Raw genomic sequence first — 16,460 nt, 5'->3', positions numbered from 1 at the left:
CTGAGAGAAAAGAAAATGACAGATCATTTTCAGTGCAGAAAAATTCTGGGAGATAAAGTAAATAATGATTGCAAGTGTAATAGAAGTTGAACTTATTTTTATGCCTGATATATAAAGTAAGTCTCCCTGTGTTAGAGGAAGTATTTATTTTCTGTGTATGTATATGTATATGTGGAGATGGTAGAAGCTGAGCCAATATTTACAGACTTGGTTGGAGACCACTAGGGATTGACTCATAGTTAACTGTTACTTGGAAACAGTAGCCTGAGACTGGGGCCAAGAAAGCCAACAATATGCTGGGTGGTCTTAAGAAAACTACTTTTAAATTAAAAAAAAAACCTTTACTTTTAATAGGTAATTGTAATTTTGCTTATTATTTTTCAATTAAGACCTGTTGAGGGGCGCCTGGGTGGCTCAGTCGTTAAGCGTCTGCGTTCGGCTCAGGGCGTGATCCCGGCGTTCTGGGATCAAGCCCCACATTGGGCTCCTCCGCTGGGAGCCTGCTTCTTCCTCTCCCACTCCCCCTGCTTGTGTTCTCTCTCTCGCTGGCTGTCTCTATCTCTGTCAAATAAATAAATAAAATCTTTAAAAAAAAAAAAAAAAGACCTGTTGGTACTAAAGAAAGACAACTCAATTATTTGGGACATGGTTGGAGGTGATGGGGTCACCACAGTATGAAAGTATGCCACTTTTCATTGTATGAAAAGACAATGATGTGAGTGAATTATACTAAATAATGAAAAGTATGGCTAGATTTGCTCAATAAATCTTAGTTTTCTGGAAAAGGGGGCCTGAGAAAAGTGAATGTAGTCTAACCTATCTGATGGCTATAACTATACGTAGTACATAGGAGAGAACCAAGAAGTAAAGGAAAAAAATGGTGTACCTCTGACTAACAAAAAGGTTATTCCTACTTGAAAAGTGCGTATACTCAAAAGCATATATAGAACTCATCACCTTATTTGTGGGAGAGGCCCTTGCTCAGGCTGTATTTCCTCTTACTTTAGACACAATTCTAGTAGTCAGTTAGCTGACTGGCCAGCTCAAGACTACTAAAGGCAGCATATTAATAAGATGAATGAGAGAGCAGAGAATAAGAATTTATGTTAAAACTGCAAGAGAGAAGGCAGAAAAATTGTAAGAGCTAGACATAAGAACTCAAACAGTACAGCATTCTAATCTATTTAATGTAAAAAAGGGGGGCATTAATATGGCAGCCCTCAGAATTTACTGTAGTGTATAGAATAAAAAGCATTCTTAACAGTAATCCAGAGAATTAAGGAATGTTTAAATAATATTTAGAATACTCAAAAAAAGTTTAAAAATGAAGGAAGTATTATGTTACAGTTTAAAATTCCATCAAAAATGCTTAAGATTAAAAAATTAACATTATCTTAAAACAACAGCAACAAAAAAACTTATTTTGGCATCTTCATTCCCTAAAAATGCCAGATAAATTAAGCTATGCTAGGCTTTCATGTATTTAAAATTAAATATATGATTCTGAGCCTTTCTAAACTATATTTCACACATAATACACTGAACTTAAGAATTATTTTTTGTTATTCCAAGAACTATATATATAGGGTGCAAATTTAAATGGCTTCTAAAATATTGGCTTAGATAAATTTATAAATGGAAAATCTGTAATGTTTTGTAGGAAAACACAGAATGCTTGCAGGCATTCTTACTTGTATCAGAGAAGCTTGCATGTAAAATGATAGGTTTGTGAGTCAACAGTCTTTGTCTTCAAAATAATATTGGAATTGTCTCCAACTTAACTAAACAAGCTATGTTACTAGTATTAAAAATGTCTAAGTACAAGAAAATTATAGAAAAAAATCTTTTGAGGGGCTCCTGGGTGGCACAGTTGGTTAAGCGTCTGACTCTTGCTTTCAGCTCAGGGTGTGATCTCTGGGTCGTGATATCCATCCCGGAGTCCAGAGTCCCGCTCCGTGCTCAGCATGGAGTCTGCTTAGAGTTTCTCTCTCCTTCTTCCTTTGCCCCTTCCCCTCTCCCTAAAATAAATAATCTTTAAAAAAAAAAAAAAAGAAAAGAAAAAAATCTTTTGAAATATTTTTCAGTCTTGTCCGAAAATATTTTTTTAGTTTTTAAAGAGGTAGGATTCCTTTATGGAAAAAAAATTATTAGAAGACATGAACAGACATTCCTGCATCATCCTCATTTTGCTACTTAGAACACTTTACCTGTTGTCTGCATGTAAAGCTGACTTTTTATGTGTCTGCCCATTATTGCTTTTAGCTGGAGGTAGGATTTTTATAAGTATGTTCTGTAACAAAGGAGAAGTTTTGAAATATGTTGACAGCCATGGAGTTGGTATAGTTTCAAAATACTTCTATAATCATTCACCTAAGGCTAAATAGAGTCAGAAAACTTTTCTTGATTGAAGTATATTACTACTCTTGAACTTTATGTGGGATAATCATTCTAAATTTATTGTAATTAAGGATTACAGTGATTAAATGGTAGATTAGAAGTTTAAAATTATTAAAATACTTGTGGTAATGGGTGTGGAGAACATTCTCAGTAGTGGAAATTGAAAGTCATAAATAGTCTTCATTTGAAATGGTTACATGTAAATATTATAATACATTTGTAATGAGTAGAAATTAATTTAGTGGTTAAATTCTTGTATATTTTGCAATCTTGTTTTTACTTTTTTTTTTTTTTAATAGTGTTTGCCAGCTCTGAGCCTGTGCCAGGATTCCAGGGGGATACCCTGCAGCTAGCATTCATTGACCTCAGACAAGTAAGATGTAATAATGTAGCTTTCATTTTTTGTTTTCTACTGTTGCCTCTCTTTCTCTTTCTTTTTCTTTTTTTAACACTACAGAATGCTTGTTTGCCTTGAAACAATTTTTTCTTTGGAAAAGTGCTTCTTTTATAACTATATGTTTGACCCTTCTCTCTGAACTTGTATCTCTATTTGGTGTTTCAACCTCATGGACCGCTTTTATCAGTGAATATTTAACTTATTCATTACCTGCTAAGCACATGACTTTATACTTTAACTTTATACTTTGGTTTAATGACACTTGAAGTTTGAGGTATTTCTTAATGATTTCATGGTCCTATTATGAAAATTGGTGGTATAATTAGTGTCAGGACCCAAGTTCAATGTAAATTATTACAACCCAGAAAGGAGCCCCTTGCTTAAAACTGTGGTAAAGAATGGTTTTTCAGTAAATTTTCTGGGGGCGCCTGGGTGGCTCAGTCAGTTGGGTGTCTGCCTTCAGCACAGGTTATGATCCCAGGGTCCTGGGATGGGATTGAGCCCGACATTGGGCTCCCTGCTCAGCAGGGAGCCTGCTTCTCCCTCTCCCTCTGCCTTCCGCTTCCCCTGCTTGTGTGCTTGCTTTCTCTGTCTCTCTCTCTGTCATATAAATAAATAAAATCTTAAAAAATAAAGTAAATTTTCTGTATGCCTCCATGAAAAAGGACAAAACTGCTTTGTAAAAGGTAATTATACATTTATATAATTCTTTTCTGGTCAGTTAAGTAGAGTAACAAATATGATAATTTTTTTATCTCCTCTAATCATTTTACTACTTTTTGACATCTTTATTGTCATTTTCTTTATTTACTTCCTACCCTTTTTCCATCTCCCCCATATTTTCTTATTATTCATTTCTTCCTCTTTCCCCCTCCTTTTTCTTTCTTAATCCTAGGATTAAGGAGTTTAATAGAGCTGGGAGGCACAAGAGTATGGAGGAGGGGTAGATCCAAGGTAGAGGGTTCAGGGGTTCAGAATTGACAACAGGATGGCTGCTGCCCTTGGCAAGAAGAACCAAATGGAGATGGAATTAGAACAAAGCAATTGCGGGAGTACCTGGCTGGTTCAGTCTGTGGAGCACGGGACTCTTGATCTCGGGGTTGTGAGTTCAAGTCCCACATTGGGTGTAGAAATTACTTAAAAATAAAATCTTTAAAAAAAAAACAACAACAAAGCCATTGTGATATCAGTCTATTAATGGTCCCATCCCCTTTGGAGATGGAGATGCCCGAAGATGGGTCTTCATTGTTGATGCAAATAGACCACCACAGTGATGTTTGGAGCAGGACCAATTTGAGTAGTTTCAGTGAATGTGTGAGAATACAGCTGTTTTTGCTTTAATTCCAAACCAGTCTTCTATAAATATGTATGAACTACTATGTAGTTACTGATTATTTGGAGAGGTGTGATACAGTTGAAATAGACACAAAAGTAATGTAAAAGAGAATTTTGTTCTTGTGGAGCTTAAAACTCTTTTAAAGAAACAAAACCCCCACGAACTGGATAGAAATACTTACAGGACAGTGAGTCATGTGGATATAAATGGTGTATCTTCAAGTCAGGTTGAGAAGGAAACTGAAAATGTTATCCCTATTTCCCAGTTTTTTATCTGTAAAGCACTGAACATATAAGATACGTTAATATTTCTGTTTGCAGTCAGTGTTCATGTATTATGCCAAACCAGAAATGATCATCCTTACTAAGTTGGAGAAGATAGTAGAAAATGAAGAAGGTGGACTCTGAACTTTTATTCCAGTTTACCCAAAGATGTCCTTCATATAGAAGGTAGATCTATTTGCTTTAGAAGGAGTTCTCTCTGTTGCGGTCTTATTGCCCTGAACAAGATGATCTAATACAGAAAATGGAGTCCTTTAGCAAACTGGGAATAAGCGTGGTTGTATGTTCATTTCTTAATTAGGTTATAGCCACTTACTGGGGTAGGTTTCCCTGTTACAAGGACATAAATATGTTCTCCAAACCAAAGAGTATATAATTTGAGGATATCTCCCAATATATACAAATAATCTGTTCTCAGAAAATTTGAAATTTATTATGTGATATTTTGTCAGTTTTGTATGAATTTGTATGGTATTAACTAGTTTGTAATCACATTGTAGGACTGTGAATAGGACCACATTTGAAACTGTGGGTAAAGATTCTGTTATTTGATTTGTTCAAATAGGAGGTTGGTTCAATGCAGATTAAAACTCTAATCCCAGGTACTTTCCTCCTTCAAAGACTATCATCATTTGACACCAAAGAAGGCCTCTTTACAAGCATATGTAAAGCATTCCCTCACCAGGGAATTGTTATTAAGGCACACTTACATTGTACATTTATATTAATAAACATCTCAAGTCTTTTTGGTTGAATTTACTTTTTAAGTTTGTGCATTTCCAGGCATTAAGGCCCGGTTGGCTTTTCCTCATCAATGTTATTTTTTAAGAATCTTTTAAGTGAATACAAAAAAATCTATTAGAAAAGTTTAGAATTCTGAAATCTATTATGACACATGTAGAACTGTTAAAGATTTATGTAGAAATACCTATTTAATATAAAACACAGTTTTAAAGTATACTCTTTAGTATTCAGTGTAGGTTACTAGTAGATAAATTTTAATGAGGTAATTTTTAATGTATTCTAGTTTTAAAAAGGGGCTTAAAATAATTTTTCCTAATTATTGTTAAAATTTAATCATACTCTATTTTTGTACTTTTGCATTCTGAAACAAGAAGATGCAACTAACTCTTGTCTTTAGCTGCTGGACCACTGAGACATACTTGAATTTCATCATTTTAGAGGCTTGGATTTAATAACTCGACAAAGATAATTATTTTTCACATACATTTGTTTCTCAAATTAATTTATAAATAGTTAAGTGGTGAAATGCCAAGTATGGGAATTGACTGAAAATAAAATTAGTCTTTAAAGTCTCAAATGAGGCGATAGAAGATTTTTGTATCAGATGTCAGTGTTATTTAAATAAAGATGCCTTAAAGTTTCATTAGTGATTTAATGTTCCTGACTTCATGAAGACATTTCATAGAATGTTATTTTAATATTTTTATATGAAGTACTATATCACCAAACATAAAGAGGGTGCTAACACTTTTATTTACATTTCATTTGGGTTTCTGCATTTTCCTTCTTTTTTTTCTAGCCTGTGATCCATTTCTGTCTTAATAGGGTAGCTGACAGTTCTTTTCAAGTGTACTTAGAAAGGCAAAAGAGCCCTTTTCATAGTACTTATAAGGGGTCATGCTTCTGTTTTTTAGTTTGAATTTGATACTGCTTCATGAATTGCTGGGTATGAAAGATTAGGAAGTAGGTCCAGTGGTCAGATTTTACCTGCCCACCCGGACTTTGCCCTGAGGTCAAACTCCTGATATTTGCTGTTCTGAATAGAGGAGTTGATGACAAGTATGAGCTGATACAAGAGGAAAGTTAGAACCATATCAAAGCTGAAGGCAAGAGAATTGGGACTCAATGAGAGACTGTAGCTAAAAGATGGATCATCAGAATTGCCCTCTTTTAAAGAAAAGGAAATAGCTGACCTGTGAGTGAAAAGACTTTATCATCCTGCCAATCACATGCTTGTTAATGGAAGCCAGTTATCTCAACAACATCTTAAGGTCTACTAGCCCACAGACAATACGGAGGACTAGTGGTACTGGTACCGCATTATGTGAATATAGTGTCTCAATCAATTTTAAATGTGCTGTTTTAATATGATTTGTATGTGTAAACTTTTTTTTTTATAAGTAAACCCTATCATCCTCCTACCCCCAGTTCTGAAATTAATTCCCTGAAAGAAGGACTTCGGTATACTTACATGTGTCTATTTTCTTTTACAAAGACCATCTATTTTGTTAAATGTAATCTTTCGAATGGATTTCAGATGAATATATAAAATTCTTTTGACGTATGAAAACCTTAAAAATTTCAAACTATTTTTATTATAATATTCTTTATATACTATACAGAATTGAGTGATAATTTTCTATGACTCATTTTTTTTAAGTAAGCTTAAGCCCAACCTGGGGCTTGAACTCGTGACCCCAAGATTAGGAATCACATGCTCTACTGACTCAGCCAGGCTGGTGCCCCTATAACTCATTCTTTTTTTTTTTTATAAAGATTTTATTTATTTATTTGACAGAGAGAGATAGCCAGTGAGAGAGGGAACACAAGCAGGGGGAATGGGAGAGGAAGAAGCAGGCTCCCAGCGGAGGAGCCTGATGTGGGGCTCGATCCCAGAACGCTGGGATCACGCCCTGAGCCGAAGGCAGATGCTTAATGACTGAGCCACCCAGGCGCCCCCCCCCTTTTTTTTTTTAAGATTTTATTTATTTCTTAGCAGAGTGAGAGAGAGCACAGGTAGGGGAGGGGGAGAGGGGAGGGCAGAGGGAGAGGGCGAAGCAGGCTCCCCACTGAGCAGGGAGCCTCACATGGGGCTCAGCCCCAGGACTCCTGGATCACGATCTAAGCTGAAGTCAGATGCTTAACCACCTGAGCCACCCAGGCACCCCTATAACTTAATACGCAGAAATATTTCACTAAATATCACTAGAAAAGCAGATGTCCCATATAACCGAATTTTAGTTTTTATATAACTGAAGATTAGTTTTTCATCACCAGAATTTTTAAGATGTAGCCAATTTTGTGGGAAACTTCAAAATATATATCTCATCTCTATAGCTTCTTACTGAACATAATTCTCACAGTAGATTGAGCATCCATGGCTTACTAATCCTAATACTAAAGCCTCTTTACCCAATTCTGTTTCACTTTGTGATAAGTTTAGACTAGTAAGATATATCATTGCTGCATTCGACAATATGTTGATAATCTTTTGACAATATGAAGAAGTTTAGGTAGGTTGGAGGATAATGCAGTTAGGTGGATTTGAGGCTACTAAGACAATCTCATGGGGCACCTGGCTGGCTCAGTTGGTAGAGCATGTAACTCTCGATCTCAGGGTCATGAGTTCAAGCCCCAATTGGGCGTGGAGCCTACTTTAAAAAAAATAAAAATAAAACAATAATTTGCCCATAGAAGTTGGCTCTTGTATCATTATCACCCCAGAGTAGTGTTTCTCTAAGTGTCTTTCCAGGAACAGTGATTTCTCAGGATAAGAAAAGACTTCTTTAAAGGAGTTTCTAAGTCAGCCAAGTTTGAGAAACACTTTATACTCTAATTCCCTCTTAGAGACTTACCATGTACATTAGAATTGTAAGGACTGAGAAATTCTCTGGTAACCCAGCATTTCCCAAACTCATCACAGAACACCTCCCTCACTCATTTTGGAATGTATTACATGAAACATACTTTGGGAAATGCTTCAAGACTCTGGCATCACCTTCTAGATGTCTATCTTTGATAGTTTGAAATCAACATATTTTTAAAATAATGACTGGGATAATAAATACATAGAAGAAATACAAATTATATGTATAGATGACACAAAGCTAAGAGGGTTACCTATAGACTCAACATGCTATTAGTAGTGATAAGTGAACAATGCTGCTTGAGTGATGTGAAAACCAACAAGGTTAAATTTAGCCAGGAGGGGCGCCTGGGTGGCTCAGTCGTTAAGTGTCTGCCTTCGACCCAGGGCCTGATCCCAGGGTCCTGGGATCAAGCCCTGCATTGGGCTCCCTGCTCCGCTGGGAGCCTGCTTCTTCCTCTCCCACTCCCCCTGCTTGTGTTCCCTCTCTAGCTGGCTGTGTCTCTCTCTGTCAAATAAATAAATAAAATCTTAAAAAATAAATAAATAAATTTAGCAAGGAAAATATTAAATGCTTTATTTATTTATATATTTATTTAGAATAATTTCTACACCCAACATGGGGCTCAAACTCATGACCCTGGAATCAGGAGTTGCATATTCTTCCAACTGAGGCATCCAGGCACCCCCTTGTATTTAATATTTTTAAATTTAATTTAAAGATATATAAGTTGGAAGAAATCTGACATAATATGAAAAAGATCTGGTAGTTTTAGTTAGCCTCCAAACAAACCAACAATTTGCTGGGAATTCTTAGACTGCATTCGTGTAAGGGTGATATTTGGGGTAGACCAATGTGAGGTCGATTGTGCCTTGAGTTTTGCATGGTGATTTAGACACAATTGGAGAGCACGTAGAATTCCAACTCGTGACAGACACTAGATACTTTGGGGGTCGATTGTGCCTTGAGTTTTGCATGGTGATTTAGACACAATTGGAGAGCACGTAGAATTCCAACTCGTGACAGACTAGATACTTTGTCATAGGAAGAGCCTTTTAAAAACCTGGGAATATATAGTCTAAAGCCTTAGAGGAAAATCAAATATGTGGTTCCTATTAGCCTAGATATGAGTCAGATATACCATTTTTTTCTTCCTATTACAATCCTGTGTCATGAAAATGACCTCATAATATTTTTTTCCCCATCTAGGATTAGATCTTGATTTCTTTTTCTTTCTTTCTTTCTTTCTTTCTTTCTTTCTTTCTTTCTTTCTCTCTTTCTTTCTCTCTCTCTCTTTCTTTTTTTCTTTCTTTCTTTCTTTCTCTCTCTCTCTCTTTTTCTTTTTTCTTTCTTTCTTTCTTTCTTTCTTTCTTTCTTTCTTTCTTTCTTTCTTTCTTTTTTTCTTTCTCTCTCTCTCTCTTTCTTTTTTTCTTTCTCTCTCTCTCTCTTTCTTTTTTTCTTTCTCTCTCTCTCTCTTTCTTTTTTTCTTTCTTTCTTTTTTTTTTTCCTTCTTTCTTTTCTTTTCTTTTCTTTTCTTCTTTCTTTCTTCTTTTCTTCGTAGGCTCCATGCCCAATGTGGGCCTTGAACTCATGACCCCTGAGTTCAAGAGTCATATGCTCTACTGGCTGAGTCAGACAGGTGCCCCAGATCTTGTTTTCAAGTATTTGATTTTGGGCAAACCAGGGGAAAGAGGAATGAACATTCCTCTGAACTATGTGTAGAGAATTTGAGAGAGAATTTGAATTGTGCAAAATATATTTGGATCTTATAGCACTTTTCAAATAGAAGCTTTATTGACGTAAACATACATTCAGGCAATTCTTCAGTGTACTGTTGCTGATTTTCACAATGTGAATTCACCTCGGTAATACCCAGATCAAGAAAGAAAACTTGACCAGTAAGTACCTCGAAAGACATCCTACCTCTTACTGTTCTATCAGCCATTACCCTTCTCCCTCTCAAAGGATGACCACTGTCACGACCTCTGACACCACAGATTAATTCAGCCTGATTTTGAACTTTGTATACATGAAATTATGTAGCTTTAATTTTTAAGAAGGTTCTTCCTTCTTTAGCTCAACATGTTTGTGAAATTTATCCATGTTGTTACATGTAGTTGTGGTTCCTTCATTCCCTTTTCTGTGAGGTCTGCCATTATACAAACATACCATAATTTATACATTCTACTACTGATAAGACATATGAGTTGATTGAAATTTTGCTTTTAGAAATTGTGCTAACGTGAACATTTGTTTGCGTGTCTTTTGGTGAACATATGCACACGTTTCTGTTAAGGTGTCTGCCTAGGAGTGGAAGTGCTAATTCAGTGGGCATGCCTAAGATGAGTTATAATAGACACTGTGAAGCAGTTTGCCACAACGGAGTGCTAGTTTATGCTTCAGCCAGCGTGTAGAAGAATTCTTGTTGCTCTACATCCTTGTCATCACTTGGTATTATCTGTCTCTTCTTTTTAGCCATTCCAGTGGGTATACAGTAATTTTACATTGTGGTCTTAATCTGTACTTTTTTATTTGACTTATAAAATTGAATCCCTTTTCATATATTATTGTCCATTTGAATCTCCTCTTTTGTGAATAACCTGTGCAGGGTTTTTTTTTTTTTACCATTTTATCTGTTGTCTACTTCTTACTGATTTGTGGAGGTTCTTTGTATATTCTGAATGTGAGTCCTCTGTCAAGTATATGTAATTGCACATATCTTCTCCTGCTTTGTGGCTTGTCTTTTTACTCTTAGTTGTGTCTTTTGATGAATAGAAGTTCATGATTTTAATGAAATCCAGTTTATCCCTTTATGGTTAGTTCTTGTTAATGTCCTGTGTAAGAAGTCTTTGCCTGTCCCTGACATTATAAAGATATTTTTCTGTGTTTTCTTCTAAAAGTTTTATTGTTTTACCATTCACATTTAGGTTTATAGTCCATCTGGAATTGATTTTTGTGCATGGTGTGGAGTGGAGGTTCAAGACTCATTTTGTTCTGTATGGTTATCCAATTGACCCAGCACCAATTTTTGAAAAGAACTAGATCTCATAGCATTTTAATGTAAAGTAATTGTAAAACACAAGACTGTGAGACATAAATGATATGTGCTTCTAATGTACAAGTAAAATGGCTTCTGTTGCCTTCCAGTTAACTATATGCTTATATTTCATGGTTCATGCCATTCCTCATTAGCAAATTAGTTGTAGGTTTGAGGTTTTTTAGTACCAGCCTAACTATAGTCTTAACCACATCAAAGGTATTTTTAAAAACAAAACAATTCTAGAGTAAGTATTCATAATAATATGGGCAATATAAAAGAAAAAAGCTTAATTACATGCCCACGAGGACAAGAATCATGCCCTTTTTGTTCACTGTTGTACATCCATTGCCTAGACGCTATTCTTAGCACATAGTGAACAATTAATAAATGTTGAATAAGTGAATACGAATCTTTTAGCTATACTCAAAAGCATTTTTTTTTGAAGTACAGAAACACCTTTCTTAGGAATTGAGGTATTCTGTATAAGTTCCTGTTCTCTATAAACAAACATTCTTTAAAAGCAGTAAATTTTATTTTTCTGTTTCCATTTTTTGATGAGTATTTCTAAAAATGCATGACACATTTCTGTGCTTTCTCAAGTAAAAGTATAACGATTCTTGACTTATCTCAGCCATCATTAGGGATACTAAAATAGTAACATAGGTTATTTCTAAGAAATGTTGTTATCACTCCAAAACCAACTGCTTATTCTTTTATGGATAAAGAAATATTCTGGACAGGAGAATTACAAGAATTTAGACAAAGGCAATATACACCTTAATTAAGTGATTAGCAATGACCAAATATAAAACAGAATTAAATAAAGGAGCATTTATTAAACTACTGTTGTTTGGAACAGTGAGTCATAAAGAAAGTAGATTATGGTCAAATAAATTTAGGAAATCCTACATATTTTGTCCCTCTCTTATAAATTCAAAATTTCATCAGCACATTAAAGGCTTTGAGAAGTCTTAGAGTAAAGGTGTATTCCCTTTTCCCCCCAAACCTGAGTACTGAATACTTTTCAGAAATGAAAATCTCTTACTGTCTTGCAAAACAGTGTTCTACGGCACACAGTTTAACCCTGAATTACCTAGACCGCTGTTTGCATTACTTTAATCTATAGATTCTTAGAACTACCTGGTTAAAACAGAGGGCTGTGATAACAAATAGATAAGTCTTTCAGTAGATAGATGAAATTTAAATATTAAAATACAAATAATACAAAAATGAAAAATAGTTTTCAACAATAATTTGTTAAACTTCCTTTTTTTAAAAAAAAAACATTTGGAGGATTTTATGAAGGGTGATAATTACCAGAGGATTAATGCTGCTTAGATGCAGTAAACCAGTCAGTCAGTCATACAGAATAACTTGTTTTTAAGAAGCATGAAACAGTAACACAAGATTGCTTGTGAAGAATGAAAAGATTTAAGTGGGAAATTAAAATACCAGCTCATGTGGAGTTCAAATTCTAACAGTTGTCAGACTCCTTAGTGAATCATCAGGACTATTGTTACTGAGCCACAGTATGCATACTTGGATGAAAATGATATATTTGCTACTTTTTTTCTTTAATACACTATAAGTAAGATGGGAAAAATTTGAAGGAGAGATCTTTTGATAAAATGATCAAGGTAAGTTCTATATTTTGTTAGTTGTAAAGAATGTCTCTTAGTATTAGAAAGGAAATATAATTGAAGTGACTTTTTTCAGGTTAATTGTACCTTTCCTTGAGACAGAAAATCTAACACTTGCCATAATAAGAACATTAAAACAAAGCCAAAACTCTCACAAAGAAAATAGTATTACTGTTTAGTGGTGTTAAAAATATGATGAAAAAAGTTCGAAGTCCTTTAGAACTTACAGAAATTTTTTGCCCAGATGGTTTACTTTACACATTAACTTAGCTGTAAGCACCTATAGCTATAGAAGAGAAGGGGTAGGGGACAAAAGCTACTTTGTTCAGCTGATCTTTTTTTATCTGACACCAAGTCCTCCCTGGCAGGCAGAGGAGGAGTTTTACACCTAAAAATATTCTTTACCTTCTGTTGCTTCTTTGATCTGACGTAATTTAAAGAATACATTTTTGGGGTTCCTGGGTGGCTCAGTCGGTTAAGTGGCCAACTCTTGATTTTAGCTCAGGTCATGATCTCGGGGTCCTGGGATCAAGCCCTGTGTCTGGGCTCCACGCTTAGCAGGAAGTTGACTTCCGGATTCTTTTCCTCTGCCCCTACCCTTGCTCATGCTCTCTCTCTCTCTCTCTCTCTCTAAAATGAATAAATAAATCATTTTAAATTATGCCTTCTTTCAAAAAGAAAGAAAGAAAGAATACATTTTTGAGTCATTTTGTGACCCTACACATCTTTTTATTAATGGTACCCACAGAAATTTCTCTTCCTCCAAAAGAGTTCAGGTTAGTTCTTTTATTATTATTTTTTTAATCAGTTCTTGGAACTTGACTTATTCTATCTATATCCTGATCCAGTATGATCTCATTTAGTTGTTTTTTAAAGAGGCAAACATAAATGCAAATCTGTTTTCTTACTATGTATGTCATCAACACATATACCTTTTTTTTAAATGATGAATTGCAAATCTGGGCTTCTCAATACAATGCGCTACATGAGAAGACTAAGCAGCCATTAACCATGGCTATTCTTCATTTGACTTTTCTTATATACTATTACTTTGTAGAGAAATCTGTTAGGAATGATTTGTAGCGTTGTATTGATTTTCTTTTTACTCTCAGCCTTTAACTTCATTGACAAGAATTGGTTAAATGTAGATTGCATTGCATAAAGGCCCTTACATGCCTGTGGATTAGGGATTCTAATCTGGGGATTGATTTTAGGAGGTTCATACAAAATTTTGTTTGTATGTGTATTTTACTGAGAAGAGGGTCCAGTGTTTTTAGATTTTCAAAGGCATTTTAAGTGAACTAAAAACAGTTATTCAGCCCTCACTGCTCTAGGGAAACTGAAAGCTCCCCAGATTAAGCCAGATCACCAAGAGCTATTCTATTTTCAGATATTTCTTCATTTACTGAACAAATATTTGAGCACCTGCTCTGGGCACTGTTTTAAATGCTGGAGATACAGTGGTGAACAAGATAGGCAAGACCCATACTCTCACAATCTCATTTTGTTGAAGGAAAATCCACAACCAAAAGTGATGATTTCCTAAACAGTTTTAGATAGAATTTCAAATAGATTTAGATCCTGTGAGAAAAACAAAACAGGTCAATGTTATAGTGACTGGGGGCAAGGGGTACCTTTGTATTGGGTTGTCAGGGAACACATTTAACGAGATGACATTTGAGTAGATATGTGGATGAAATTGGGAGATATGGGGAAATAGCATTCCTGGCAGCAGAAGGAAGAGCAAGTGCAAAGTCCTAAAGTGCTGTCAAGAAAGAGAAAGGATAATAGTAGGCTTTAAAGTAGTGAGCAAGGGAAGGAGAGGTGCAAATGAAATTGGGAAGATTATCAGAGCCAGATCATGTAGAGCCTTGAGGGCCTTGTTAAGTAGTTTGGGATGTTAAATATGATGGGAAGCCATTCAAGGGTTTTAAGCAGTTTAGTATCATACTCTGATTTACATTTTTAAAAGATTATTCTGGGGGCTTCTGGTTGGCTCATTCAGTTGAGCTTCAACTCTTGGTTTCGGCTCAGGTCATGATCTCATGGGTTGTGAGATTGAGTCCACATAGGGGTCCATGCTCAACTTGGAGTCTGCTGGAGATTCTCTTCCCTTTGTCCTTCCCCCCAACTTGTTCTCTCTCTCTCAAATAAATAAATCTTAAAAAAAAAAAAAAAAGATTATCCTGGCTGCTCTGAGGAGAATAGATTGGAAATGGACAAAATCAGAATCAGGATGAACAGATGATAATTTTGGTAGTCTAGCCACTGATAATTGTTTGCTGTTAATTACTGATGATGTGGTTCACAATGTTTCACAGTGCCTTCTTCATGTGGACTTAACATGTGCATTTTGTGTACTTACTTCATCTTCTACCTTCACTTTTTCTTGGCCCTGAGTTTTCTCAGTTATTGTGTTTATCTCACAAGTATTTTTATAAGTTGCCTTTTAAAACCCCTTTGGAAGAAGACAGTGTGTAAATAAATTAAACATATTTTAGTAGAATGCTGAAACTGTTTGCTGTAAAAAGCATTATATATGTATGGATTTTCATTTATTTCTTCTTTAACTCATTCATTTATTCAACAAATGTTTAAGTGCCTTCCATAGCCAGCCACTGAAGAAACAGAATTGAACAGTAGACAATAAAATAAGAACTAGACAGTTTGAGAGATCAATGAAGATAAAGTTGAAGACTAGTAGATTCAGAAGGATATCTTGGCTAAAGGATAAAAATTAAGGAGTATAAAAAGAAAGCCACTGAAGTATCCAAATGGTGTGTTGATGAGGACATTCTTTTGTAGGAAATCATGAAATAGAATGGAGTCCTCCTTCTCTTCATAACTCTTGTATGACCTTGGGAAACTGTTTCCTGAACTATTTCACTGTGTATTTTAATGGCTTAAGGAAATCTGTGAAGAAAAATATTGTACAGTTTACTTCTGAGAGTTGTTTTTCATGGGGTGCTTAATCTTCATTGCTAAAATTGGTGACTTTTAGGATGCCTCATTGCACAGATGTCATTAATTGATGGAGTCAGCAGTTACCATCTCTTGCACTTAGCTCACTTTCAGGGTGATGGTGAGGCCAATGTGCCAGATCTGCATCACGGTGACCTAAAAGGAGCATAGTTCTTGTCATAGTCTTGTTTGGTAAGGGAAATACTCCGAACACCCACGTCCTTGTTCTCATTATTCCCCTCACTTACTCACTTCCACCGTTTTATACGTAGTCTGATCATCTCTCTCTACTATACACCCAACTGGTTATAACGTTTAGGAAAGAAGTTCAGATATACTTCACCACAGAAAGATAGACGAACCCTGATAAATATATATACTTGTATTTGACTCAAGATGAACAACTTTGGAGTCTACCTAAAGGGACATGAACAAGACTTGGAACTTATGAAGGAATTGTTTGGCCATAATTCTTGCTGTGGAGACTGGGCGTCTGCCAAGACTTTACTTTGAAATTTCTGTCTTCTGTTCCTAATCTTAAGGCATCATAACATACAATTCTTTTGCCACTAGTCCAGTTTGTTCTTTTATGATGAGGAAGGAGGCACTTTTAAATAACAATTATTTCCACTATAATTAAACAAATCTTCTTTTGTTTGCATTATATTTGTTACTATATTGTATACACACTCTGCTTGCTTAAACTTGCCCCTGTGACTACTTCACAGGAACTTTCTTTAGAAGTTTTAAAGTCTTTGACTTCTTAAAGTATTAATGGGATTTGCCAAAGTTGTAGT

The 16,460-nt window shown here is 35.3% G+C and overlaps 1 protein-coding gene across 3 annotated transcripts in view; it reads left to right on the top strand.

The window, feature by feature from the left end:
• Nucleotides 1–16,460, top strand: part of EXOC6 (exocyst complex component 6) — a 228,117-nt gene that overhangs the window by 188,953 nt on the left and 22,704 nt on the right. For all 3 annotated transcript variants that reach the window (XM_040623792.1, XM_040623793.1, XM_008696251.2), the window contains exon 20: nucleotides 2,697–2,770. In XM_040623792.1, coding sequence (XP_040479726.1) covers nucleotides 2,697–2,770 — 74 coding nt within the window. The remainder of the gene's footprint in view (nucleotides 1–2,696; nucleotides 2,771–16,460) is intronic.

The sequence above is a fragment of the Ursus maritimus genome, unplaced genomic scaffold (genome assembly GCF_017311325.1).
Source record: "Ursus maritimus isolate PB19 unplaced genomic scaffold, ASM1731132v1 scaffold_7, whole genome shotgun sequence".
Taxonomy (NCBI): Eukaryota; Metazoa; Chordata; class Mammalia; order Carnivora; family Ursidae; genus Ursus; species Ursus maritimus.
The sequence above is the reverse complement of the archived record's forward strand: the minus strand, read 5'-3'. Positions and strand labels throughout refer to the sequence as shown.